We start from the raw sequence: 22814 nt of genomic DNA on the forward strand, positions 1-22814 counted from the left end.
TCGGCGTAGCAGAAACCTTCCTACTCAGCTTACTCTCAAGTATCACAGATGGGAATTTTGCAGTATTCAACGTGCTATAAATAGCCAGGCCAGGCCAACGAAGCTGACTGTTCCCGAACCACACCCCTCATACTTCCTAGCGAGAATGGACTCAGACAGCGATCCATCAACCACAGAACTCCTAGAGCCAAGAAACGACGATGGCTGGGAAGATGTCGAATCCGATGTGGAGGACCGGACCTTCAAATCCCTCTTCGAGGACAGGTGGTTTGGGGACATCACCGAGATGCTGCAGTACGACAAGGAGAAACACGACTTTGACTATGTCAAGCTGAAGAACCAATTAAGTTGGTGCCAATGCACAAGACTCTCCTGCGACAGACATCTGAATATTGACCATCCAGTCTAGACCTCGATTTCCTGGACCGGGTTCAACTGATCAATTTCGTGCGGGCAGAGGCCAATGCTGGAAATGCACTCCCCAAGGTGTGGACCACTGCTCTCTTTGAAGACGAGCAGTATCTCAAACCGACAATGGAGGACGATGCTGTACTATACAGTCTAGACGACATTGATGAAGCTGCCTTTGACACACCAACCGCCCCAGATGCCGGCGAGCAAGAGCTCCAAGAGCTACGCGAGCGTCTCGCCCAAATCCAGATCCAATTCGCCGCCTACAGAGAAGAAGTCCAGGTATCATTCCAGAAGCACGTCAATGCGATGAAAGACACTCCAGCCTCCCAGCCCAACGACGTCCCCAATCCTAAGGACGCCAGGACGCAAGAAATCACCACATCAGCCCAAGAAGACCAAGACACGGGCTACTTCCACTCGTACGCAGCCAACCCCATCCATGAAACCATGCTCAAAGACACGATCCGCACCTCCGCCTACCGCGACTTCATCTACCACCACAAACACCTGGTGGCCGGGAAAACCATCCTCGACATCGGCTGCGGCACGGGGATCCTGTCGCTCTTCTGTGCCCAAGCCGGCGCCAAGCTCGTCCTCGCCGTCGACAACAGCGCCATCATCGACAAGGCGCGCGTCATCGTGTACGAGAACGGCTTCCAGGACGTCATCAAGTGTCTGCGAGGCAAGATCGAGGAGGTCCACCTCCCCGTGCAGAAGGTCGACGTGATCATCAGCGAGTGGATGGGCTACGGCCTGCTGTACGAGAGCATGCTGGATTCCGTCCTCTGGGCCCGCGATCGCTATCTGGATCCCGAGCGTGGCCTGATGGTGCCGAGCCATGCCACGCTACGGGTGGCGCCGCTGGTGGACTCGGAGCTGCGGGTCGAGCACGTGGATTTCTGGAAGGACGTCTACGGCTTCGATATGACGAGCATGCTGGACGACGCTGTCTACGATGAGGCGCTCGTTCGGACGCTAGAGAAGGGGGATGTGCCTAGCGAGGATTCGGCGTCCTTCCTGGAACTGGATCTCCACACGGCAAAGACGACAGATCTGACATTCCTCCATCCCTTTGAGATCGAGTGGCGAGCAACGGAGGCTCAGTCATTCGATGGCTGGGCGGTCTGGTTCGACATCTTCTTCTTGCAGTCGAGGACCGAGAACCTTCCACCTCGGATGGAAGCGTCTGAAGCCGTGCGCAAGGGCTACACTGCATTTAGTACGGGTCCTGCCGCGCCGCAGACGCATTGGCAGCAGGTTGCTCTGCTGGCGAAGACGCAGGAATTTGGTTTCACGCAGGGGCAGGTGGTAAGAGGCAAGATCGGATATCAGAAAAAGGAGGGGAAAGATCGGTCGATAGATATTGAGGTGATGTGGCAGGGCGACGGGGAGAAGAGTGAGCGGAGACAGGTGTGGACTTTGGATTGATATCTACAGCCCCCCGGACGCCGATTATGGCCAAATTGAATTCCACGACTTGAAAGCGAAAGAGACATATATGAAAATGTGCCAAATTACTTAGGTGTATTTACCGTCTTCCCAGCTGTAGAGAATCTTATGACGGGCCAATCTCACCCATCCGTCTATACTTATGGATCATACCTCATGAAATCATAGCCAACTCCACCTCCCACCCCACCATTCCCACCATGCCACGGCTCCTGCGCCATGGTATAGCTCACTCCATGTACATATTTGCTGCGCATCGGCTCCTCATCAATCGCACAATGCCACTGCCTATCCCTCCCTTTGAACCATCCTAACCCATACTTCTTTCCCTTCTCCTTCAGTTTCCTCTCCATATCCTTGTTACTCAACCTCTCCGTATCAATAAAGTCATCAAGCATCTTGCTCGCATGGATGAAAGCCAGCACTGCCGCAATCGTGGACGGCTGTCGTGGTAGGAAGGGGTGCCGACGTAGGGCATATACAAGTGCAGCAGAGAGGATGAGAAATATTAAGATGACGATGGAGAGGACAACGCTGCCCCAAAAGGACCGGAAGGTCTCGTCGTCTGAGGAGGCATTTTCGTCGCCGCTGTTGGAGGATAGGAAGGCGGCGCCATTGACAGAGAAGGAGGACACCGTGACAGTGAGAGCGTCGGCGAGCATGGAGGAGAAGCCAACGAGCGCGACGATGTAGTGACGATTGATCAAAGCTTTGATGGGGAACCAGCCGTAGACTGTGCCTTGATAATCAAGAGTAAGGCTCATTTCCGGTGGTGCATTGCCTTTGGAGAGGGTGTAGAAGGGTTCCGTCATGCGCACATCGAATTCAAATGTCGTCCAGACAATCTTGATCACCGTGGCAATGAGAATGGGTAGCCAGGGCGCTGTGTTAGGGATGATGCGGGCGCCGGTAAAGTTGATGATGGGCACGGCGACGAGGCAGAACGCGAGAAAAGAAATGAACGGAATGCCAGCACTCAATCGGAGCATCATTGGGTGCGGGCTCTCGAGGTTCCGGCCCCCTTCGTATTTCGGTTCTTCACTTTTGTCATATTCACCCTGCCAGATCGAGGACTTGTTGAGGAGGTACCGGCGGTGGCGCAGTTTGCTGTGTATCTGGCGATGAGTTGCCAGGTCCATGCCTTGAAAGTCGTTCAGAATATGCGATTTGGTTGCCATGGCGGCAATACCAGCAATGCCCTTAGGGTCACTCAGCAATCCTGACTTGCGACGAAGCTGTACAAAGAGAACCATTCCAAGGATTGCGGTAATAACAAGAAATGAAGTGAGCACTCGTGACCAGCCAGGATCAATTCTAACGGAGAAGGGAAGTCGACCCTCCTGGCACTGTCCCGGTTCACAGTTCTGGTCAAACCTAATAGAAGGATTCTGAAGGGAAGGGCAGACCGATGTTGTCAGAAGATTGCCAACGGCGGAGCAGAAAACTGCCCATTGTCGAAGGCGGAAAGCCTTGAAGGGGACAAGATAACTCCATAAGCTCAGGTGATCAAGGTTCAGACTTTGTGCAGCAGTGCTGCCCAATGGTTTAGACAGCTGATAATATGGTTCGAGACGTTTGATTTCGAAATCCATGATCTGCCACAGAACTCCATAGATGACAAAGATTAGTGTTGGCAGGTACTTCCAACAAAAAAAACTCCATATCGGTACGTCGGCAACACGGCTGAAACTTAAGATGCCATCGTCCTTGGCCTCGAGCCTCATTGATAACTGGCAAAGCCATTCCTGTACGGCAGCTAGCGCAAGCGATATTATGATTAGAAGAAGGATGTAAGGAGGGCTCATGGTGATAGGCTTCCAATTAGGTGGGTTGGGATCGTCAGGATAGAAATAACTTCGTGTATTTGTGGCTGTCGTTTGAGAGTTTGGAGTGATTTTGTTGAAGGTGGTATTAGTCCGGCGGCGCCGTTCTGTTCCTTCTAGAAGGCTTAGGTCCACAGCTCCTTCAGGTGTGGGAGGGACCGAAGGATCGTCCACAGCCACGACTTTGTTGGTTCTTTGTGCTAGATCTTGCGCTGCTTCTCGGATCGATTTTGCTCTTTGCATCTCATTCGCAGCACTAGCAGAAGTGAGATGCCTCAGGCTCTGTGCACGGACAGCTGCCATAGACGGGTCGAGCCGAAGCTGTGCGCCAACGATCATACCATCACCCAGACCTCGACGTTGCTCGCTGTGATCGCCTTGATCGGCGTTCGTGGTGGACTGCTGCGATTCAGAAACATGAGAGATGGAGATTTCAGGCCCCGGCATCAATTCGAAGCCCAGCCCTACCAGGGACGATAAGTCGACCCCTATAGGATCCTGTTCGTATTCGGGATCTTTATTGTCCAGATGCTCATATTGGTCGCCTCTGAGGTTGAAGTTCAGGAAGTGCGGCGACCTGGGCGATTTCGGTGCGCGACTGGATATCTTCCTGAGAAACGTGGAAGCACGTGAAGGGCTCGGACTGTGTTTCCGTCGCGCCTGTATTCCCCCAGCATATTCTGATTGTGACCGCGCGACATTGCGTCTGGAGTACCTTGGCTTGGGAACGAGCAGAGTGCGGTCGGCCACTGGGGCCAAAGTGTCCATCTCATTAGATGTCCTGTCATGGTACGGAGTTGCCTCTGGTAAGGTATATGTATGGCTCTCTTCATCCAGGTTACCCCTGTTCAGGGTAAGCGACGAAGGCTGCTGTGGCCTGGTTGCTCGATCGAACACCATCGTATCTGGGAAATATGCCAGAACATTAACATCAAGATATATATAACCATCTCTTGCGGTATGAAGGTATTGCAGTATCTAGGAAAGGAAAACGATCGTGTATTGTGTTCTGAACATTGTTTGCAGTCGCGCGCAATTTCCAGCATTATCGATCAGGCCAATTCAAGCAACATTCTGGATGTCGGAGCAGGTGTAATATAATGAGCGCTCACGTCGCTGTAGAGGATTCTTGTTCGGTGTCTGCTCAGCTTCGGAGTATGGTATGTCAATTGACCTTTCAATGCTCGATCGGTGGGAGGTTATCAACGTGATAAGTGGTGCGTCCCGACGGGAAACTGCTGCCTCTCTTTTAAATATGACTTCAATAGATCTGGGTGCTTGGTAAGGCTGCCGAAACTTAGATGAAAGTGCTGGGTACGTGGTTCAGCTTCTTTTGATCCGCCGCTGACGATTCTGAACCCATGTTGTTCGTTTCATCCTTCATCTTGCTAACACCTGCCCTATCAGCGATGCTTTTCGATAGGGTCGGCGGCTGGAGACCGCTGTCTCACTTGAATTGACTCTAGCCATTGCGCTTCAGCTGCGCAAAGATTGGGGGCCGAGCAAATGTTGGACTTGGCGTTGGTGCATGAATTGAAAATCGTCGTCATCGTTGCAATCCAGAGATATGGACCAATGGTAAAGGAAATGAGAGAACAAACACCTGAAGCAGCTGAAGACTGGGAACGATCCCCGCGTTTGCCGTAACCCGTAAAGCTTCACCTGTGCCAGAAAAATGGTTGAGCAGACTTCATAGCTATTAAGCGAGCATCAAGCATCAAGCTCTACTGCTGTATTTGTAGGATGATGTACAATCAGCCATCAGCCATCATCATCAGTACTCGAAGAGTTATGACATTGGATATGTTCAGGCGTCGGATCTGGAGATGATTCATCAGCAACGTGATCAGCGCCCACCCTAGAGCAAGGATTGACATATGCAAGTGAAAATAAGTCTGGTATATTTCCCCTGCAAATAGCAACATTGGGTACGTGAACACAGTCAATCCGAGAAAGTTTCTACAATGCCTCCCAAGGCCAAATTAAACGTCCACAACTTTCCTCGTCCCCCACTACTCGAACGGACCCCGAGGCACCTCGTCATCAAATGGAATAACAAAGTGATCGCTGACACGACAGAAGGGTACTGGGCACTGGAGACCACCCATCCTCCGAGTGCGCATCCTGGGTTCTGAAACCCATTTGCATAGATCTAACCATCGTTCCAGCCTACTACCTCCCTCGATCCTCTTTATCCCCCTTCATCTCCTTGACCCAAATCCCAAACAAGACCTCTTTATGTGAATGGAAGGGCAGAGCCACATACTGGACTTTGAAGCTCGACGACACGAATGAGGAAGTCAAGGGCAAGATATGGAGTTATGAGTCTCCTACTCCGTCATTCAAGGATATCAAGGGCTATCTATCATTTTATGCATCCGGCGTCCCATGGGAGTGCTTTGTGGATGACGAGAAGGTTGTTCCTCAGCCCGGAGACTTCTACGGTGGATGGTCTACCAGTGAGCTTGAAGGAGTGCAAAAAGGTGGACCGGGGACCTGGGGATGGTAATAAATTTGCATACCGCAACAGGTTATATAAAGAAACATTCCGGAGGAGCCAACAACAGATCTTACGCTTGCATTCTCCTTCTCGCATTCCATTGTGTTGCTCTGACGTCTGGCTGTGGGCCCTTGCATTGGTATATCAGGTCTTCCTCGTGTTCAATCACTCTACTTCCTCAAGTCACTCGTTCTAGTATTTTGCATAACCTTGCTCCTGTATCGAGGTCATCTTCCCTACAATGAAGTCTCTTCTTTCCACTGCGCTGATTGCAGTAGTTGTCGCGCCACTTGTCTCCGCGCAGAGCGTGGCAGACCTTCCAGCCTGTGCAGTAAGTTGACTTGTATCATGTCTTCGGAAGGGTCAAGCTCACTATCCGTCTCCAGCAACAATCCGGACTTGCAGCGATCCAAGCTTCTGGCTGTGCAATCACGGACTTTGCATGTATCTGTGCAAATCAATCAGTAATTGACGCACTGCGCGCTGCTATCGCTTCAGGATGTTCAGCCGACGACCAAACCTGTAAGTAATTTCCCAACCTAGCCTCGGTGTAGGTTGCTGAGTGTTTGCTAGCTGCCAATGCATTTGCCAACACTCTTTGCGGAGCCGCTGGTGGATCTTCAATAGAAATGACTCCTGCCGCCACAACTGCCATGCCAGAAACGAGCACCATGCCGGCAGATATGCACACCATGGCAGAGAGCAGTATGCCAGAGAGTATGATGTCGTCCATGAGCAGTGATTCCGTCGCATATACGGCATATTCTGGAACCAGCACTTCCACTACCAGCATGATGAACACGACCATGCCGACACCATCTAGTACGGCACACATGAACATGAGCCACTCTTCTACCAGTATGGACATGTCAATGTCGACGTCAACGACTGCATCGCCGTCACAGTACACTGGTGGGGCGGCTTCAGTAGCATCATCAATGGAGCGCGACTGGATACTTCCCGCTTTAGGAGTTGCTGGAATTGTAGTGCTCGCTTTCTAGGTCATGGAATTAGTATGTCAGGTTGTATGTACCTCTCGAGGAATTTTTGTTGGATTCCATATGCTAATAGAAGGGATTACGTTGTTTATTCAGCAGTTCGATCTCATAGATAGTTCTGGTAATCGGACACAATATTTTTTGGGGGGGGGGGCCATTACTACGTATGTGATGTTGAACGTCTGAGAGGGCCTATTGGCCAGGTTTCATACGCGTAATCCCTGCCTTCGCCTACTTTTGATTGGTCAATTTCTACTGCAATTTTGCTTCTAATTTCGCTGTACGGCAAAGGCAATTGTACATAGATCTACGTTCTCTACACACTCTGTACAGCAGCTTGAGCTGCTTGACATGTGATTAGTCTATGATCAGCTACTAAGTACTAGTAGCATCATTTGCAATTCTACTTCTGGCTTGGCGGACCTCGAAAATCCCTTCAGATCAATCCCGTTGACGCAGCGGTAGTTTTACTTTTCAGACTGTCTGTCTCCGACTGCTCCAAGATGCCCAAGATTTCCCAAGCCCTAAGAATACTAGTATAGAATCGCATTGTATTGACACCATCTACTTAGAGTGTCTGCTGCTCAGCTGTCCATTCTTTCCCAATTTCTTGCTGTTGTTCATGGTTCTCAGTCCACTGTCTCAAGACCAATAGGCGTGACTGACAATGACCGGCATCCCAATTTGTTCCTCACACTCCAATTAGCGTGAACAAGAGACTTCATCGCCCGGAGCATAATCTAGTTCATTGAGCAGCCGCTACGTCCCGGAGAATCACCTGGATGGACAACAGGGACCATCACGGCCCCTCTTCAACCCTCAACCCACTCCGAGAGCAAAGTCTTCCCTCAACCACTTGAAGATGACTTGGGTTTCAACGTTAACAAGGGTCAGATCAGGAAAGGCTAGAAGTGGCGTTGATGAATAAAGAAGTGTCGGAAATGGAGAAACATCCTTGGTGAACAGATTCCTGACACCGTCTCAGCCATGAGCAATCTTGCAATCGTTCTCACGCATCCCGGGAAGTCGGAAGAAGCATCGTCGATTTTGAAGTCATGGAGAAAACGAGAAAGGTCCTTGAAGAGGAGCATCCTTTCACCATCTCAGCCATGAAGGATCTTATAACTATGTCAAGATACTCTAAGAGGTAGCGAGTGAACTAAACCTTCGGGTTTCGGAGATTAAAAGCGGTAGTGAATGCAAGTCACTCATTATGTCCCGCAGGAGGAAGTCTTGAAAATGTAAGTCCGAAGGTTCAAAGGGTAGCATACAATTGAGGGTATAGGGAACAGAAAATCAAGGTTTTGAACGCACTATTTAAAGGGACGTTTCCACGGCTTTCGGCGGTATTTTCTTATAAAGGCAAGGTGAAGTATCATGGACAGCGACTACATTTTATATGAGCCACGCCATGAAGTACCTCAGGCCAAGCTCGTGGCCAGTCATTCCCCTGCTTTGAGTTTCTACCACCTAATGCCCATAACTGTCCCCCTCCATCACCATCAACATCAATTTCAATGTTAATATCCATCAACCCTGCTCCAAACTATCTCCTCAACCACCATCTCTCTCTTTGTCTTCGCCCACGCCATCACCGTCTCCCACAGCCACTTTCCCTCTCCGTCTTCTTCCAGATCTTCGGCTCTACTGCCGTCCCGGATCCCGCTCTGCGACCGGCCCCGGCTGTGGCTGCTCTATCTCTGGGTCTGGACGAGCGCCGGTGGCTCTGAGTCACGCTCGTAAAATGAGGCGCGGTGGTCCTGCATGCAGCCGGTGGGGTGGGCCATGTCGCGGGTCATGCTTGCGGGGATTGCTGGGTGGATGCGGGCGGATGGGCTCGGGGCGAGAAGGAGATGGTTATTGCCCATGCAAAAGCGGTGCACTTCCCTGGCACATGCTTCGGAGCTGCTGCTGCTGCTCCACTACTTACTCAAACAGCTACAGAGAGCAATATAAGAATCTAGAATCTGTAATACCTTAATGTGCAGCTGAGCTTTTTCTGATTCTTGGAATGTTAATTTTATATTGGTAGAGTCTTTTGATTGAGCATACTTTTTACACATGAAACTTTAGCTACATAAGCTTTCAAATGCAGACTTAAAACTAGAAGATTAAGCTTAGTTGGTATAAATCAACAGATCCATGGCTATTAAGTAAGTAGTAAGTACTGAATGATATAGTGTAGAACTCAAAAATACAGTTTGCGCTTAATTTGCTACGTGTGTTACCAGCGTTTTGTTACAGAATTGATACGCGTTTTGCATCAGCCACGCATGTATTTTTGGTATCAGCGTTTCGCGCTATTTCGCTTGATATAGCAACTCTGTACGTATAAATGCGCGCTCCTCACTGGATTAGATAGAACAACTTGCTATTTACACACTATCCACTTGATTAGTCAGCACAGTTCATCATATAGGTTTTCTATCATTCTACTCGGCATAATAAATTCAGTACAAACAGCTCCAGCAGCTCCGAAGCATGTGCCAAGGAAGTGCAACACTTTTGCAATAGGCTTGGCGGACGTGCCGATTCGGACCAAGTCATACTAGTACTGAGTCGTGAACGGATCCTTAGGAGCATAGGACGCGGCTGGCTTTGAAGTCTCTCCAACTTCGGCGGCGGAGGAATTGATGATCGGCGCACCTGGAATGGCTCCCGGAGGGGAGGCTGGTAGACTTGAAGTCGTCACGGAAGTATAATGGTGTCGAGTTCAGCCTGAGGGGGGCAGATTTCAAAGCGACCTAGGTTACATGTTCTCTTGCCATGCCTACGGAACGCCTTTCTCCACCCCAGAAATGAGACATTCTCTCGCTTTTTCTCATGATCTAAATGTGTCATCTTCCTATTTTGGTTCTATTGTTTCTTCTCGAGTTCAAACGGTGGTGAATCAGACCTAATGTTAAACTTAAGCACGAAAAGTATTCCTCTTTTCCTGCGGACTTGGTTGATGCCTAGCGTTCGGAAACAGCACAACTGTACCAATGGTACCATAGTACAGTACAGGCAGCTCTGTCCGTTCTGATGGCACAAAACCAGATCCTCTGCACCTTTATAACTGTACCAGTACCAAATAAGGAGTAGATATAGTATCATTAGAAGTATTACCAAATAACTTGTTGATTTTTTATTACTAGTAGCACTATTATGTAATGTTCTGTAATGTTCATATAATCTGGTGTAAAAACTCTATTATAGTCTAACAAAAGAAATATTATGAGCCTTATTAAAAGAAGACCCTACCTGTACCATTAATACGTACCAATAGTACAATGTACCAACAATACAGATAGTGCTCCTGGTTAGAATGATACGGAACAGACCCTCTTGTACCGTTTCGTTCCACTGTCTCCGAACGCTGTTAATGCCTGGGTCTAGGTCTCACCAGAGTATTCTCAACCTCACCGAGTAACAGAGCGAAGATCGGACAAAAGATTAGATTATATATGTATAAGCAACCGCCCCAAAAAAGACTATATCCGGCTATTTATGTGTTGCACAGCATTATCCCTGATTGACATGTTGAAACCAGGGGGGGTCCGTAGAGAAAACTCACTCTTACCAAGAAAGATTCAATGCTCATATCAAATATACACGATGATATATATATAAGTGATGACACCGTCTAATAGGACAAATTATCTCGTGGGTATTATCATCAAATCGACCAATTTAAGCATCCTTCCAGATCGGAGCACTGATAAGAGAAGTGCAAAAGTCAAGAACTGGACTTCATTCCCATGATCCTCTCCTTGATATAACTGACGAACGAAACAGATCTAACTATGTCGTCCCCAGCCTTCATCCTGACCAAGTCACCTGTCAATCTCGATGATATTCCACTTGGCAGCTTCGTCCCCGACCGAAGCACGCCGTCAACCGACCTTCTAAAGCCAGGTAACAGAGTCACAGCAGAACACCGGCGCGCATCATACGACGCTAATCTCGATATTTCATTCAACAATAAATCAGAGTCATGGTTCCAGATACTACTCACGGAGATTCTGAAAGTCACCTTCAAGGTGGAGCGTAGTAAACAATTCCGTGCTACTGCTGAAGGAGGCTACATCTACATGTTACACCAGCCGATTGAGATCTTTGAGACTCTCGTCGCCGATGGAAATGTCCAAAGATGGCTCGGACGATAGAAACAAGACTGCTGGTTTGTAATCGGGGTGCGTACATTTCAGAACGCAAAGCTTTACCGCGAGAACCGCAAAGGAGGCAGGTCTTCCGCCCAGGCACAACCACACATCGTCCCTCCTACCGGCGTTGTGGCTGGTGGTCCGAATGTTGGTGTTGCAGGGGGACATGAGCACATGCAAGAGGTCCACGGGGACGTTAAGACATGCGGCGAACGCATCTACGCGATCTGTTATCGCAAGGTTCAAATCAAGACTCCTATAAGCTTCTGCGGCTTTGGTGGCGGAGATGCAAAAGTGACACTTCGGGCGGGAGATAAATGGAAGGTATCCGACAGGAGCCTTGAGCCACCGTCAGGCAAGATCAGGAGCCGTGGGTTAGCGTCAGACGAGATCATTGAGGCCACTATGGAAGACACAGACGATATCAAAGATTGTGTACATGCTGGACATGGCTTTATGATTCCGCGGGAATTTTCGGATCTACAGAGATCAATGCTAAAAAAGAATGGGCCAAAAGTCGCAGGTCTCCCATTCAGAGGCGCTAGTTCCCCACCAAGAAGGGCAAGTCTGTTGTCAAGAGATGCAAGGCCTCCAGAGTTTACTTACTCAGCAAGGAGTACGAGTTTCTCGCAGAAGGATGTAAGCGCCCTAGCAAGGGCCGCGTGTCTCCTAGTGAGAGGTGCTAGTTCCTTACCAAAAGGGGCAAATCTCTCGTCCAGAGATGTAAGGCCCTTACCAAGAGACACAGTAAGAGGAGTTGATTGTTCAGCAAGCGGTGCGAGTTCCGCATTGATGGATGCAAGCACCTTAACAAGGCGCGCAAGTCTTTCAGTCCGTGGTGCAGCCCTCCCAACTAAGCCTGGAGCCCCCAAACCTCGCCGTTTTGTCTAATCACGGAGCCCCAGAGAAGTCGAACACGGTTTTGGAAACCCCCCCAAAATGCTCAAAAATGCCGGTCTCAAGACAGACGGATGGTTTTAACTGATCAATTTCTTCAGAAATCTTCAATCCACTGTCATTACTGATAATAATAAACAAGCAGAAAATCATCTTATAGACTGTATCCCCTCGATCTTTTTTCCAAATTAGCAATAGAAACTCGTTTGATTCCCCATATTTACATAATTGCTCGTTTCTCAAAATCCGAGAGAGAAATTCACGATGCAGTTATTTTATGCTTCTCTGCGCGGCAAGTTTAGGGACGTTTCTTTCAGCCTTTCTTTCCGGATCTTTGCTTGTCTGATCGCCAATTAAGAAGAGGTCATCCAGTCTTCTATTCTTCAGGATGCTCAACGCGTGAAGAGACTCGCCTGTCCGCGGGATTCACAGTGCGTACTCGCACGGGCTGGTTCTTTGATGATGATTTCTCCACAGAGCCAGGTACAAGGTAGAAAGGCTGCCTGTTCGACTACCTCTTCAAGGCCTTTTTTCAATTCAGCAAAGGTGAATACTCAATTATGCCAGTAAAGCTGAAGGAGTACTACTGTAGCCGAGATTAAAAATCAATCATATAGTAGTACCTAATTTTGGACCAGAATTATGGGGCGTTTGTAACCATGCTCTACGGTGATTGACAGAGGGATGTACCTGTTGCTTATAGCATTTAAGATGTCGCTTCTTTTAGTTTTCTCCATCGAAGGAGATATCCCAAGTAGTATCATGGTGAAATCACATATACTTCAACAACCCATATGAATGAACGGAGCCCAGCGGGTGACAATATTAGCAGCTTCTTATCCTCGGTCCTTCGTCCCCATCCCCATCTCTCACCAACTCAACCGCCTGATGGAGCGCAAGCCCGTAAGCAAGAGGAGAACATTTCTTTTTCACCTGCTTCACGATCTTCTCAAAGAATAGACGTCATCGTCCGCCTCCCACATCGTGCCGACCACGTGCAGGAACCCGATGATCTGCATTGTGCTCGTCAGATTGATGACCTCGTCCAAAAGATCTTCGGACAGGTTCTCGGCTGTCGAGCAGGCAGACAGATAGGCCAGCGTGGCGTCGGGCAGCGACGTGGTCACGAGGTCTTGAACCGTTAGTCTCTGTGGTTGCTTGTCCGCTCCGTCGGCGAGCAGGATGCCACTGTCCGACTGATCGCGGGCAACTGTCTGTCTATGGCAGCCGAAATACACAGTCGACACCCCCTTGGCCAAGAGGCCAAGAACGGTCGACTTGCGAGGTGTGGGGAGAACTTCTGGGATGTTGGATTCCACCTCACCCACGCTCATGGAAATACTATCGACTTCCTCCTCGACGTTGACTTCCTCCTCGACGTTGACTTCCTCCTCGACGTTGACTTCCTCCTCGACGTTGACTTCCTCCTCGACGTTGACTTCCTCCTCGACGTTGACTTCCTCCTCGACGTTGACTTCCTCCTCGACGTTGACTTCCTCCTCGACGTTGACTTCCTCCTCGACGTTGACTTCCTCCTCGACGTTGACTTCCTCCTCGACGTTGACTTCCTCCTCGACGTTGACTTCCTCCTCGACGTTGACTTCCTCCTCGACGTTGACTTCCTCCTCGACGTTGACTTCCTCCTCGACGTTGACTTCCTCCTCGACGTTGACTTCCTCCTCGACGTTGACTTCCTCCTCGACGTTGACTTCCTCCTCGACGTTGACTTCCTCCTCGACGTTGACTTCCTCCTCGACGTTGACTTCCTCCTCGACGTTGACTTCCTCCTCGACGTTGACTTCCTCCTCGACGTTGACTTCCTCCTCGACGTTGACTTCCTCCTCGACGTTGACTTCCTCGCATGTTATGAGTTTGCGCATGGCTACAATAAGGGTCTTGCCAGGTGTCTTGACCTGGGAGCTCAATTGTTTGGCCTGGGACATCGCGATTGCTTTGAAAGTGGGAGCATACAAAAAAACAACGTGGAAGGCAATATATTCAAAGGAACCTGTCCGAGAGCGGCCGGCCGCATCTTCGTAATCTTCCTTGCTCGGTGGCTGAAAGAAATCCAAGCTTGGCTAAAACCGGTCGTACCACGTTGTCCCAGACCCAGTCAAGATGCTTTCGCAGTTTGGAAATATTATCATAAATATTTGAAAAAGTGACGTTCGTAAGCCGACCCTCTCCAAGTGAATCCTTTGAAATCCACCTCAGAGTTGCATACTTGAGGTCCCTGACCAGCATGTTCTCGATTCCCTGTTTGGTGACAAGGAAAACATCACTTCTGATTGCCGTAACGTTAAATGCAACAACAGCTTGCGAGCCTGTCTTTACAAGTCGTTGGAATGACTCGGCTGGCAGAGAACGCATGAATTTCTCAAAGCCATGAATTTGGTGAACTTCCTCTTCCAGATCGACTAGACTCTGTGTAAGCTTTAACCGCTACGTGGTACTATTTAGGACAAGGCTATTCAATGACTCTTTGAGTGTGGCAAGGCCGGACATATCAGTGTCAATGGATCGAAGTTTGTGTCGAAGTAAGAATACTCGCATGCTAAGTCAAGATCTTCTTTTTCTAGCTCCCCTAAGTCAGTCCCCGGCCAGCTCGAGTACTGTGAGTGCTCTTTTCGCGTGCCAACCAGCCCTCATGGTACTGATGCGGCTATTGCCTGAGAGAGCAGAGAGCTTCGCTAGGAAGAACCGGTGGTCCTCCCTGCTCATCTCACAAAAGTCGGGCCTAGGAAGCAGCTTGACGGTATTCTCTGAGGTGCGTGCAGCTTCTTCCCAATTAGCTTTCACCACAGGTAAGAGGCTTGCTATTCTTCCTGCTCGGACTCGATCTACTGCGGAGATGGCTTCGTGTTCAAGGCCGCTTTGAATGTATCTAATGGCGAGACCCAGGTCTGAATTTATCCCTGTCACTCGGTACCTATGCGCCGGGAGGATGCCCGGGCAATGTATCCATCAAAATCAAATAAACCAAAATGAACACTATTTGATTCGATTTGACTTATTTACTAAATGGAGTCAACTGTTAAGGATTTTGTCAAACATAAGCCATTTATCGGTCCTTTGAGGGCCGCGGTCTTTTGGTCCAACAGATTTTCATCTCATAAGGAGAGTCCGCCAAGACTTTTATCTTTTCATCAAAAATGGTTCGAAATAAAAGACTTCTGTTGAAATTTTCATTTGACTCATTTTGATTCAAATGGACACACTGTGCCCGGGTATCTGGGGAACCTTCTGGGACAGTTGCGGCAGGCCGATTGCCCCTTTTCAGTCGGCGTAAAGAGTTCAATACTCTGGGCTGAGCCAAGGGTCAAGGCAACTGGAGGATGTGCTACTAGTACAGTACAGTAGCTTTAGTTAACATTGGACATCTCAGCGGCGCTTCGGACGATAAACCAAGGCTGGAAGCCCCCCCCAGCCCCGCTTGTAAAAGCTCCTTGGGAGTAGGGGATTCAACCTCGCCGTTACAGACGTAACCATTGCTCATCGAGGAAACTCGAAAAACCAAGTCAAGGGTGATGATATTCGACCACTAATATAGGACGAAAAGGCATTCAAGAGGGATATGCAGACAAGGCAGTCTGATGAAGGAGGCGCTGATACCACAGGAGATCTGGAACACAAACTCTTTTTCCATCCATAAGCTTCATTGCGAACAACTTTCCTTTTATCTGTCCGTTCCACTCACTGGGTTTTGCAGAAGCAATGTTTCATACGCTTTACAGCCTAGGTTTCAAGGGTCTTTGAAGATTCCCTCCCATTGTCTCCAAATCCAGTCACTGTTCCCAACATTGAGTTGTAGGTAGCAGGCTACTCGTGACGAAAATCACATCTGAACTTTCGTGTCGGTTTCTGGATTCACATCGACCCTGTGTTTACCATTATCTCTGAAAAAGTCAGCCATGTCCTTGAGCGTCCATGGACCATCATAGACCACCGGTTACTCCTTCGAACCTGCTGAAAAGATTTGAACCGTCGGGAAGCCTCGGAGGTCGCCGGGAACGTCATTGGCCTCCGCGTCAATTTTTGCAACCGTGATCCGATCCCTGCTGGTCGAGTTCGCGGCGTAGAACTCAGCAAGCTTTTCGTATGTAGGAGCTAATGCCTTGCATGGTCCACACCATTGGGTGTAATATTCAATCAAAACGTCCTTATCGTTGTTAATGACGAGGTCGTCATAAGTATGGCCGACGACGATTGTGACAGGTCCTTGCTGAATCTCAGGCACAGGCTCGGATTTTATGGTGGGCGCAAGCTATCCATCAAGGAAGTCTTGAATGAACGTGTCCAGTTTCTGACGCGATAACAATTGGCGCAGATTGGGTGGACAGCGGTGATTCCTGATAGGTTCTCGAACCGCAAAAGCCGGCCACTCTTATTGAGCTCAGGGTGCAGATCATCTGCGAGTGACCCAAATATTTTGACATCAACCGTGCCAAATTGAATCTTGCCCTTGTACTTCTTAGCTACTGGTTGCACCGTTGTGGAGAGCAATGCAGGCAGTTCATCACTTTGGGCGAAGATGTAACCAAGTGGGAGTCCAGCCTAGAACCCATAGTCAGCACTGAAGACAGGCTGGTCATGTTTGTCTAAACCTACTTCCATATAGCTCGCATGAACTTCAGGCAGAAATGCAACCACTAGAGGCGTACCATGGGCCTCTACAAAAGTTGCAATAGCCTGACTATCATGTGTCAGCTAACTGGGTCAGTTCTGTGGCCCGTTTGGCTTGCTCACTGCCCACGATTGATGTCGTCGGCGAGAAAAACGAACCTCGATTGTCAAAGGGAATTTGAAACTATATAGAGGAGAGATTGTCTCGGAAACAAACAAGGATCATCTCCTAAGAGCAGACTAGAATGCCATATATGCTGGACGACACCTTTGAGAGAGTCTAGGAGCTTACTAGTATGCTGTGCTTGATCAAGATTTCGTCGTAGCTGACGCCCTCCTCGATTCATTGCGTATACTGGCCTCAGCGTGGACTGATAACGCCAATGCCTCCCAATATACCTCATTGCCACTTCCGGCGACACATCAACAAGGAATAGATCTTAGAGAGTATTGTTAGCGGTTTTTCTATTCTCCTATTGGCAGACTTCAACAATCTGCGATGGACATGAAAACAGGAAATGGGAGTATTCGACTCGAATTCTCCCGAGTTCGTTCCAAAGCAATCGCTGCGACAGTCGTTTGGCAAAGAGATAAGGCTACAATGTGGGCTAGTCCGTGTGGGAACATACTCGAATCCAGTGAATCCAGTCAAATCAAATCAAATGACGGTTGTCAAATTAATCAAATTAGGTCTTGGCAGAAAAGTTGTATGTTTTGGCATATTTTGGCATATTTTTGTTGAAAAAATAGAAAGTCTTGGCGGACTCCTTTTACGAGGTGGAAATTCGTGACAGTTAGTATCCTAACAAAATTATTGCTTACTAAGATTTGACTCGTTTGACAAAGAATCAAATGAACCAAATCGGCGCTAAATTTGGTTCATTTGATTTGATGGATACCCTGCTCGAATCCACCATCTAGATATTCGCGTCGCTTGCTGTTCTTCACTGCTGCTGCGTCACAAGGGAGCTGCCAACCAGTCTACAGGCTTTATTCATCTGCAACGGGTAGCGTGTCCAGCAAAACAGTCAGGATCAAGATTCCGCGCTGAGCAAGTGCTTCAATGAGTTCTGGAGATATGCTCTGGATTATCCAGATGGCTCTCTTACCCGATTGGTAACAAGCCAGTGCACGAGCCACCAGCCTGGAAGGCGTATTAATGTGCAGCCCGGAATGCAAGTCCGTATAGAAGACTTTCATAATATGATACTGGGTTGGCCTAGGATGTGGACGAAGCCTTCTGGGACCTTTAAAACCGGCCCTAAATCTTAGATCTTTGATACGCGTGTGCCATTGGAATGGCACATCCAGGGCATACGATTGCCGTGGCTTTCATAATGCAGAGTTTTGTGCTAGGTTTGTTGGATCTGAAGTGACTCTGATCTTTTTATGAAAGAGATAACTGAGAAAATGCTGCTAACAAGCAATCAAAGTGTCGGTTAGGAAGAGTAATAAAGAACACGATCCGCAATTTAGTCTACTGATCTAGACTGGGAATGGGTTACTTGAAAAGAGACGCATCCTATTCAATTGCTAATTTTGGATGTTGGACTACAGGGCAAGATTCATCACATCTCCCGAACAGGGATCTTCGGCACAGATGTGATGAGCGGCTCCACACGCATTTTGCACCAATCATAATTATCCTTGCGCCGGCGCTTCGAAGCAGCATCGACCACTTAACTCCACCATTTTGCACAAGATTCCCAACCGACCGCGTTCAAGGCCTTTTCAAGCCGTTACTTGGGCACAAACTAGTTACGCGATCCTGTCAGGAACCACTTCTCATATGGAATGGTCTGTGATGAAATTGAAACGCTTCCTCCGCCTCCGCTATCACAAGCGCCAGCCAAGTCCAGGATTCAGCAGTTCCTTCGGCTTCCCAGATATCCAAAAATATTCCACTTCCTCCTGTCTTTCCTTGTCTTGTCTTGTGCTCCTGCGAAGAACCTGCGCTTTCTTTCTCTGTCTTTCCTCCCAGTTGTCTACGCTGCGTCTGGATCCCATGACCTGGCGCATTCAACCATCTTTCAGGAGCTGTTCTTCAGCCTTCTGTGGGTTTTGAAAGGGTTGACATATATTAATAAACTCTCCCCTGGACGCCAGCTACGCCATAACAATGGCATCGAGTGCTCAGTTCCAGCTTTTCCCTCCACCTCCGCCGAGAATTAGTACCACTCACGGCTCTAATCCTTTTCGCAAAGCAAAGTCAAAACCTGGTGCACCGGGTGGATCTTTCCCTTTACAACAGCTCGTCAAGTCGCCTAACGCCGAGACCGTCATCATCCAGATCATCGAGGAGCCACGCAAGATTGAACCTTTACCACAAGCACGTATTGCACCACTGAAAGACCGAGATCCTGGGTTGAACGGAGAACCAAAGGCTGGCACTGGGATACCTGACAATGCCGGAGCCCCAGCACAACATCCGCCTCCTCCTCGGCCTCCAGTTCCGGTATCAATTTACTCCGCATCGCCGACACTTGTTACAAGCAGCAGCCCCGATCTACAATCTCAAGCAAATTCACCAATTGTGCCAATGCGATCAATGTTTCCTACATATAATCCAAATCTCCCTCTAGCCCAACAACCGTATTATCCCCAACGAATTACGAGTTTACAGGGACAGATTGCATCGAGAGAAGAATACAGTCCACATCTCATTTCACCTTCGCAATTGGATGAAGTACTTGGGGGTGTGAAGACAGCGCCCTCAAGTGTTCTTGATTTCCCGATGGACGATGTAGCCGTTAGAGTTCCGAAGTTCTCCTCTGCTCAGGAACTTGGTAGACTATGGGAAGCGACAAATGGCCAAGAGCCGGATGCTGTCATGTCGGGGTTTGACCTTCAAATGTCACGGTAAATTGTCCTTTGTCAAGAAGCCTGAATACAGAGTTGACTCTCCTTAGCACTGAGCCTGCTACGTTTACCTTTGGGTCAATGCCATCAGTGCCCTTTTACACTCTTCAAACATATAGTACAAATGAGCTGTGCATCCACCGAACAAATCCTCGAAAGCAAACCGTGAAGATACCAATACTTCTGCTATCGCTCGAAGCAGAGGCTCGACGGCTTCCACCGAATGATGGTTTAGTCACCTACATCTTTCCCAAGCTAGCGGCTATGCTTGCAATCGACCAGAGCAACGAGCTTGCTGAGCAACATGGACTAGCTCCTACGCACCGTGATGAAATGCAGGCCGAAGCGGTTGCAAGAGCAGCAGCGCAAGAATCATGTCAGCTGAAATGGAATGAGACTGCACGACGATATGAACTAGCACATCCTGCCATTGGCCGAGATCCCAACAAGAGTCCTCGCTTTGCGCAATCTTCCATTCAACCCTTCGAAGCCGACCTTCCCGTACTTCATATCACTGTTTCGTCTCATGCACTTTCGTCACCCCGAGGGGTTCCAACCACGCCACCCGTCATTCTAGTTACCAATCCCAACCGTTCACCGCCAACATTCTCGATGCCAGCCGGCAACCGGGTGTCCACGCTTCCGGTACATGAGTCTGATGAGCCTCTCGCGTCTCTTGATTTTGGCACCATGACCCTCCACATCTCAGCAAAAATGATTCTCCAGCTGATGCCTAGCCTCTATGCCATCGATTCGCTCGTTTCTGCTATATTTGCGGTTGCCGTTGCAGACGAGTTCACCAACCCGATCATGGCGCAGATGGATATCTCGGCGCCAAGACTCTCACCTGTCGCCCCTGGCAGTGTCTTTGGTGGCGGCAGTGTGGCTGGAAAGAGCTACGCTGGAAGCGTACTGTACGCAACTTTAGCGGAAAGGAAAGAGGCCGAAGAGGAAGCCAAGTTTATGAGGCAAGTACGTGATAAAGAGGCAAAAGACAAATTTAAAAAGGCTAGCAAGAAAAGCTTTTGGAGTAGAAAGCAGAAGACAGACAAGAACCGGCCGAAGAAAATTTTAATAGATGAATTTGATCTCGAGAAGTTAGGCCACTATCAGAGTGGTGAGCGCGAAGGTCAGAAGCTCCCTGGCGTGACAAGATCGGCTCTCAAGGCGATGGTCTTGATGCTGCAGTTTGTCGTCTGGGGTCTCACGACGCTGGTGCGTTTCCTAGCTTGGATATTGGTCGGAGTCTCGAGAGCAGTCACAAGCGAGAAATTCTGAGCTGCGATTTCTTGGTACATATACTTTTTGCTGAATTTATACTAGGGAATTTGACGGTTACGGCCGCGACCATGTTATTCTATACCGAAATACAGCTTTACTTGGGCTCTCAATGTGAAAGGGGAGGCGTACCTGATTAGTTACATTCGTATTCCATACAATGTGATCACTGTCAATTGGTAGAATTTTAGTGTGGACAGAGTAGTACCGGTCGATGTCCAACCATTTGCTTCAAGCCGAAACGTTGTAAGGATACGCTCATCTAAGTTTGAATGCGACCATTTCCACTACCATTTGGGTAAAGCATCGTCCCGACCTGAGTTGACTCTTGAGGCTTGGGCCTTTGCGGCCCGGAGCTAAGACCCAAATCTTTTGACAGTTCTCACTCCTACTACCCACCATCTTTGATTTATTTCTCTGATCTTGTTCAGAAAAATATTCAAACAACCTGAATTACGATATCCCCTGTGTCGCTAAATGGGCATCCTTCTGTATTTAGATAGCGTTCCCGCAGTTTAAGCTTAAATTAGCGCAATAATCTTGCTGCACCCTTGGCGAAAGCAGCTCCAAAACTAATTGATCTTCTAATGCTTTTTCCTCTGCATTACTCTTGTTACTCTTGTTATTGGACTTGTAGGTTTATAAATAGAGCCATTTGATTGCTCTTGAAATCCTAAGTATTTCTAGATTTTAGAATTACTATAACATGAATATCAATATAAAGTGTAGCCATCTTGAATAGTAATATTACTCAAAAGTCTTAATGTTCTTCTAGGCACCTTGACCCATGAAATCTCCTCTTCCAACTATCCTTCATTTTCTCCTTCTCAGAAGAGGAGCTTTGGACCATTCACTTCTTCAACTCCTCCTCTCCCTCCTCCAACACCGTTGCATCTTCTTATTCTATGCCTTTTTCAAATCTTCTTATTATCTCCTACCACCATTGGTGTCGCTGCTCGCCTACGAGCGTTACAGCGCCACCATACTACTTAGCTCCAGCAAGCCGTTCCCAAAGGATTTGGATGTTTGAAAGGTCTACAGCACAAACTCTCCGAGGACTATCACAGCCGCCTCACAGAGCACGTTTCCCAATTGGAATATCTGAGCGGCGATGGCCATCCATCGCCACAAACGCTGGATTCGCAATAACAGCATTGGAGGGAGCCCCTACGAGCGTACTGAGCTCGATGAGCCGCTCAAGAGGCTTAGAAATTCAGTCTGAGAGCATACCGAGCAAGGTGAACATACTACTACTAGTAGTAGTACTATGTACATAGATCACGAACAGTAGAATCTCGTGGCTTGTGTTCAAAATATTCAAAATATTATTGGTTGCAGCCCGCCCTCACCACTTAGTAGTAACTTTTGTTAAAAGTCCGGCGTAGTTATTAATGTCCGCCCAGACAATTTTCAAGCCGCTGTGGGGCCTTGCGCCCGCTGAGTTATCCCATCCGAACTTTGCATTTAGATTTCCTAGATACTACTAGTAGCTACACACCACAATTCCATGCATGAGCTGATTCTGTTCCACACCGCTTCGAGACATCTTGTGTATCAATGGGCTGGTCCGTTCGTTGCGCTGGTGAGTTACTAGTAGTGTCAGACGCTATGAGCGCCTACTGATTTGATTTTCTACGCGAAACCCCTGCGTTTCGCCTGCTTTTGGTTGTCAATTTCTATGCAATTCTGCAGCTACTAATTTCGATGTGCCGTACCGCGAATTGTACTTATGTCTGCGCCCTGCGCAACTTTTCGAGAGAGAATAGAGCCGTTTCTTCACCCTGCTTGACAGTGAGAAAGACAGCTCGGTGCTGCCGTGGGAGTTCTC

General features: G+C 48.6%; 6 protein-coding genes across 6 annotated transcripts; 4 read left to right on the forward strand and 2 right to left on the reverse strand.

The window, feature by feature from the left end:
• Positions 1 to 145: 145 nt before the first annotated feature.
• EPUS_00104 (uncharacterized protein) lies at positions 146 to 1842 on the forward strand (the record flags this gene model as incomplete). Its single annotated transcript, XM_007789134.1, has 2 exons — positions 146 to 347; positions 410 to 1842. 2 exons carry the CDS (start codon positions 146 to 148, stop codon positions 1840 to 1842), a joined length of 1635 nt encoding a protein of 544 aa, XP_007787324.1.
• A 161-nt stretch (positions 1843 to 2003) lies between these two features.
• EPUS_00105 (uncharacterized protein) lies at positions 2004 to 4586 on the reverse strand (the record flags this gene model as incomplete). Its single annotated transcript, XM_007789135.1, has 1 exon — positions 2004 to 4586. One exon carries the CDS (start codon positions 4584 to 4586, stop codon positions 2004 to 2006), a length of 2583 nt encoding a protein of 860 aa, XP_007787325.1.
• A 1064-nt stretch (positions 4587 to 5650) lies between these two features.
• On the forward strand, positions 5651 to 7187 carry EPUS_00106 (uncharacterized protein; the record flags this gene model as incomplete). The annotated part of the gene is made up of 5 exons (XM_007789136.1): positions 5651 to 5801; positions 5855 to 6145; positions 6465 to 6517; positions 6573 to 6708; positions 6760 to 7187. The coding sequence occupies 5 exons, from the start codon at positions 5651 to 5653 to the stop codon at positions 7185 to 7187; spliced, it is 1059 nt and encodes a 352-aa protein (XP_007787326.1).
• Positions 7188 to 10969: 3782 nt separating this feature from the next.
• On the forward strand, positions 10970 to 12220 carry EPUS_00107 (uncharacterized protein; the record flags this gene model as incomplete). Its single annotated transcript, XM_007789137.1, has 2 exons — positions 10970 to 11308; positions 11375 to 12220. 2 exons carry the CDS (start codon positions 10970 to 10972, stop codon positions 12218 to 12220), a joined length of 1185 nt encoding a protein of 394 aa, XP_007787327.1.
• Positions 12221 to 13164: 944 nt separating this feature from the next.
• Positions 13165 to 16840, reverse strand: EPUS_00108 (uncharacterized protein; the record flags this gene model as incomplete). Its single annotated transcript, XM_007789138.1, has 5 exons — positions 13165 to 14283; positions 14321 to 14643; positions 16190 to 16490; positions 16535 to 16780; positions 16835 to 16840. The coding sequence occupies 5 exons, from the start codon at positions 16838 to 16840 to the stop codon at positions 13165 to 13167; spliced, it is 1995 nt and encodes a 664-aa protein (XP_007787328.1).
• Positions 16841 to 18968: 2128 nt separating this feature from the next.
• On the forward strand, positions 18969 to 20986 carry EPUS_00109 (uncharacterized protein; the record flags this gene model as incomplete). Its single annotated transcript, XM_007789139.1, has 2 exons — positions 18969 to 19708; positions 19759 to 20986. 2 exons carry the CDS (start codon positions 18969 to 18971, stop codon positions 20984 to 20986), a joined length of 1968 nt encoding a protein of 655 aa, XP_007787329.1.
• Positions 20987 to 22814: the final 1828 nt, after the last annotated feature.

The sequence above is a fragment of the Endocarpon pusillum genome, assembly GCF_000464535.1.
Source record: "Endocarpon pusillum Z07020 unplaced genomic scaffold C734253, whole genome shotgun sequence".
Taxonomy (NCBI): Eukaryota; Fungi; Ascomycota; class Eurotiomycetes; order Verrucariales; family Verrucariaceae; genus Endocarpon; species Endocarpon pusillum.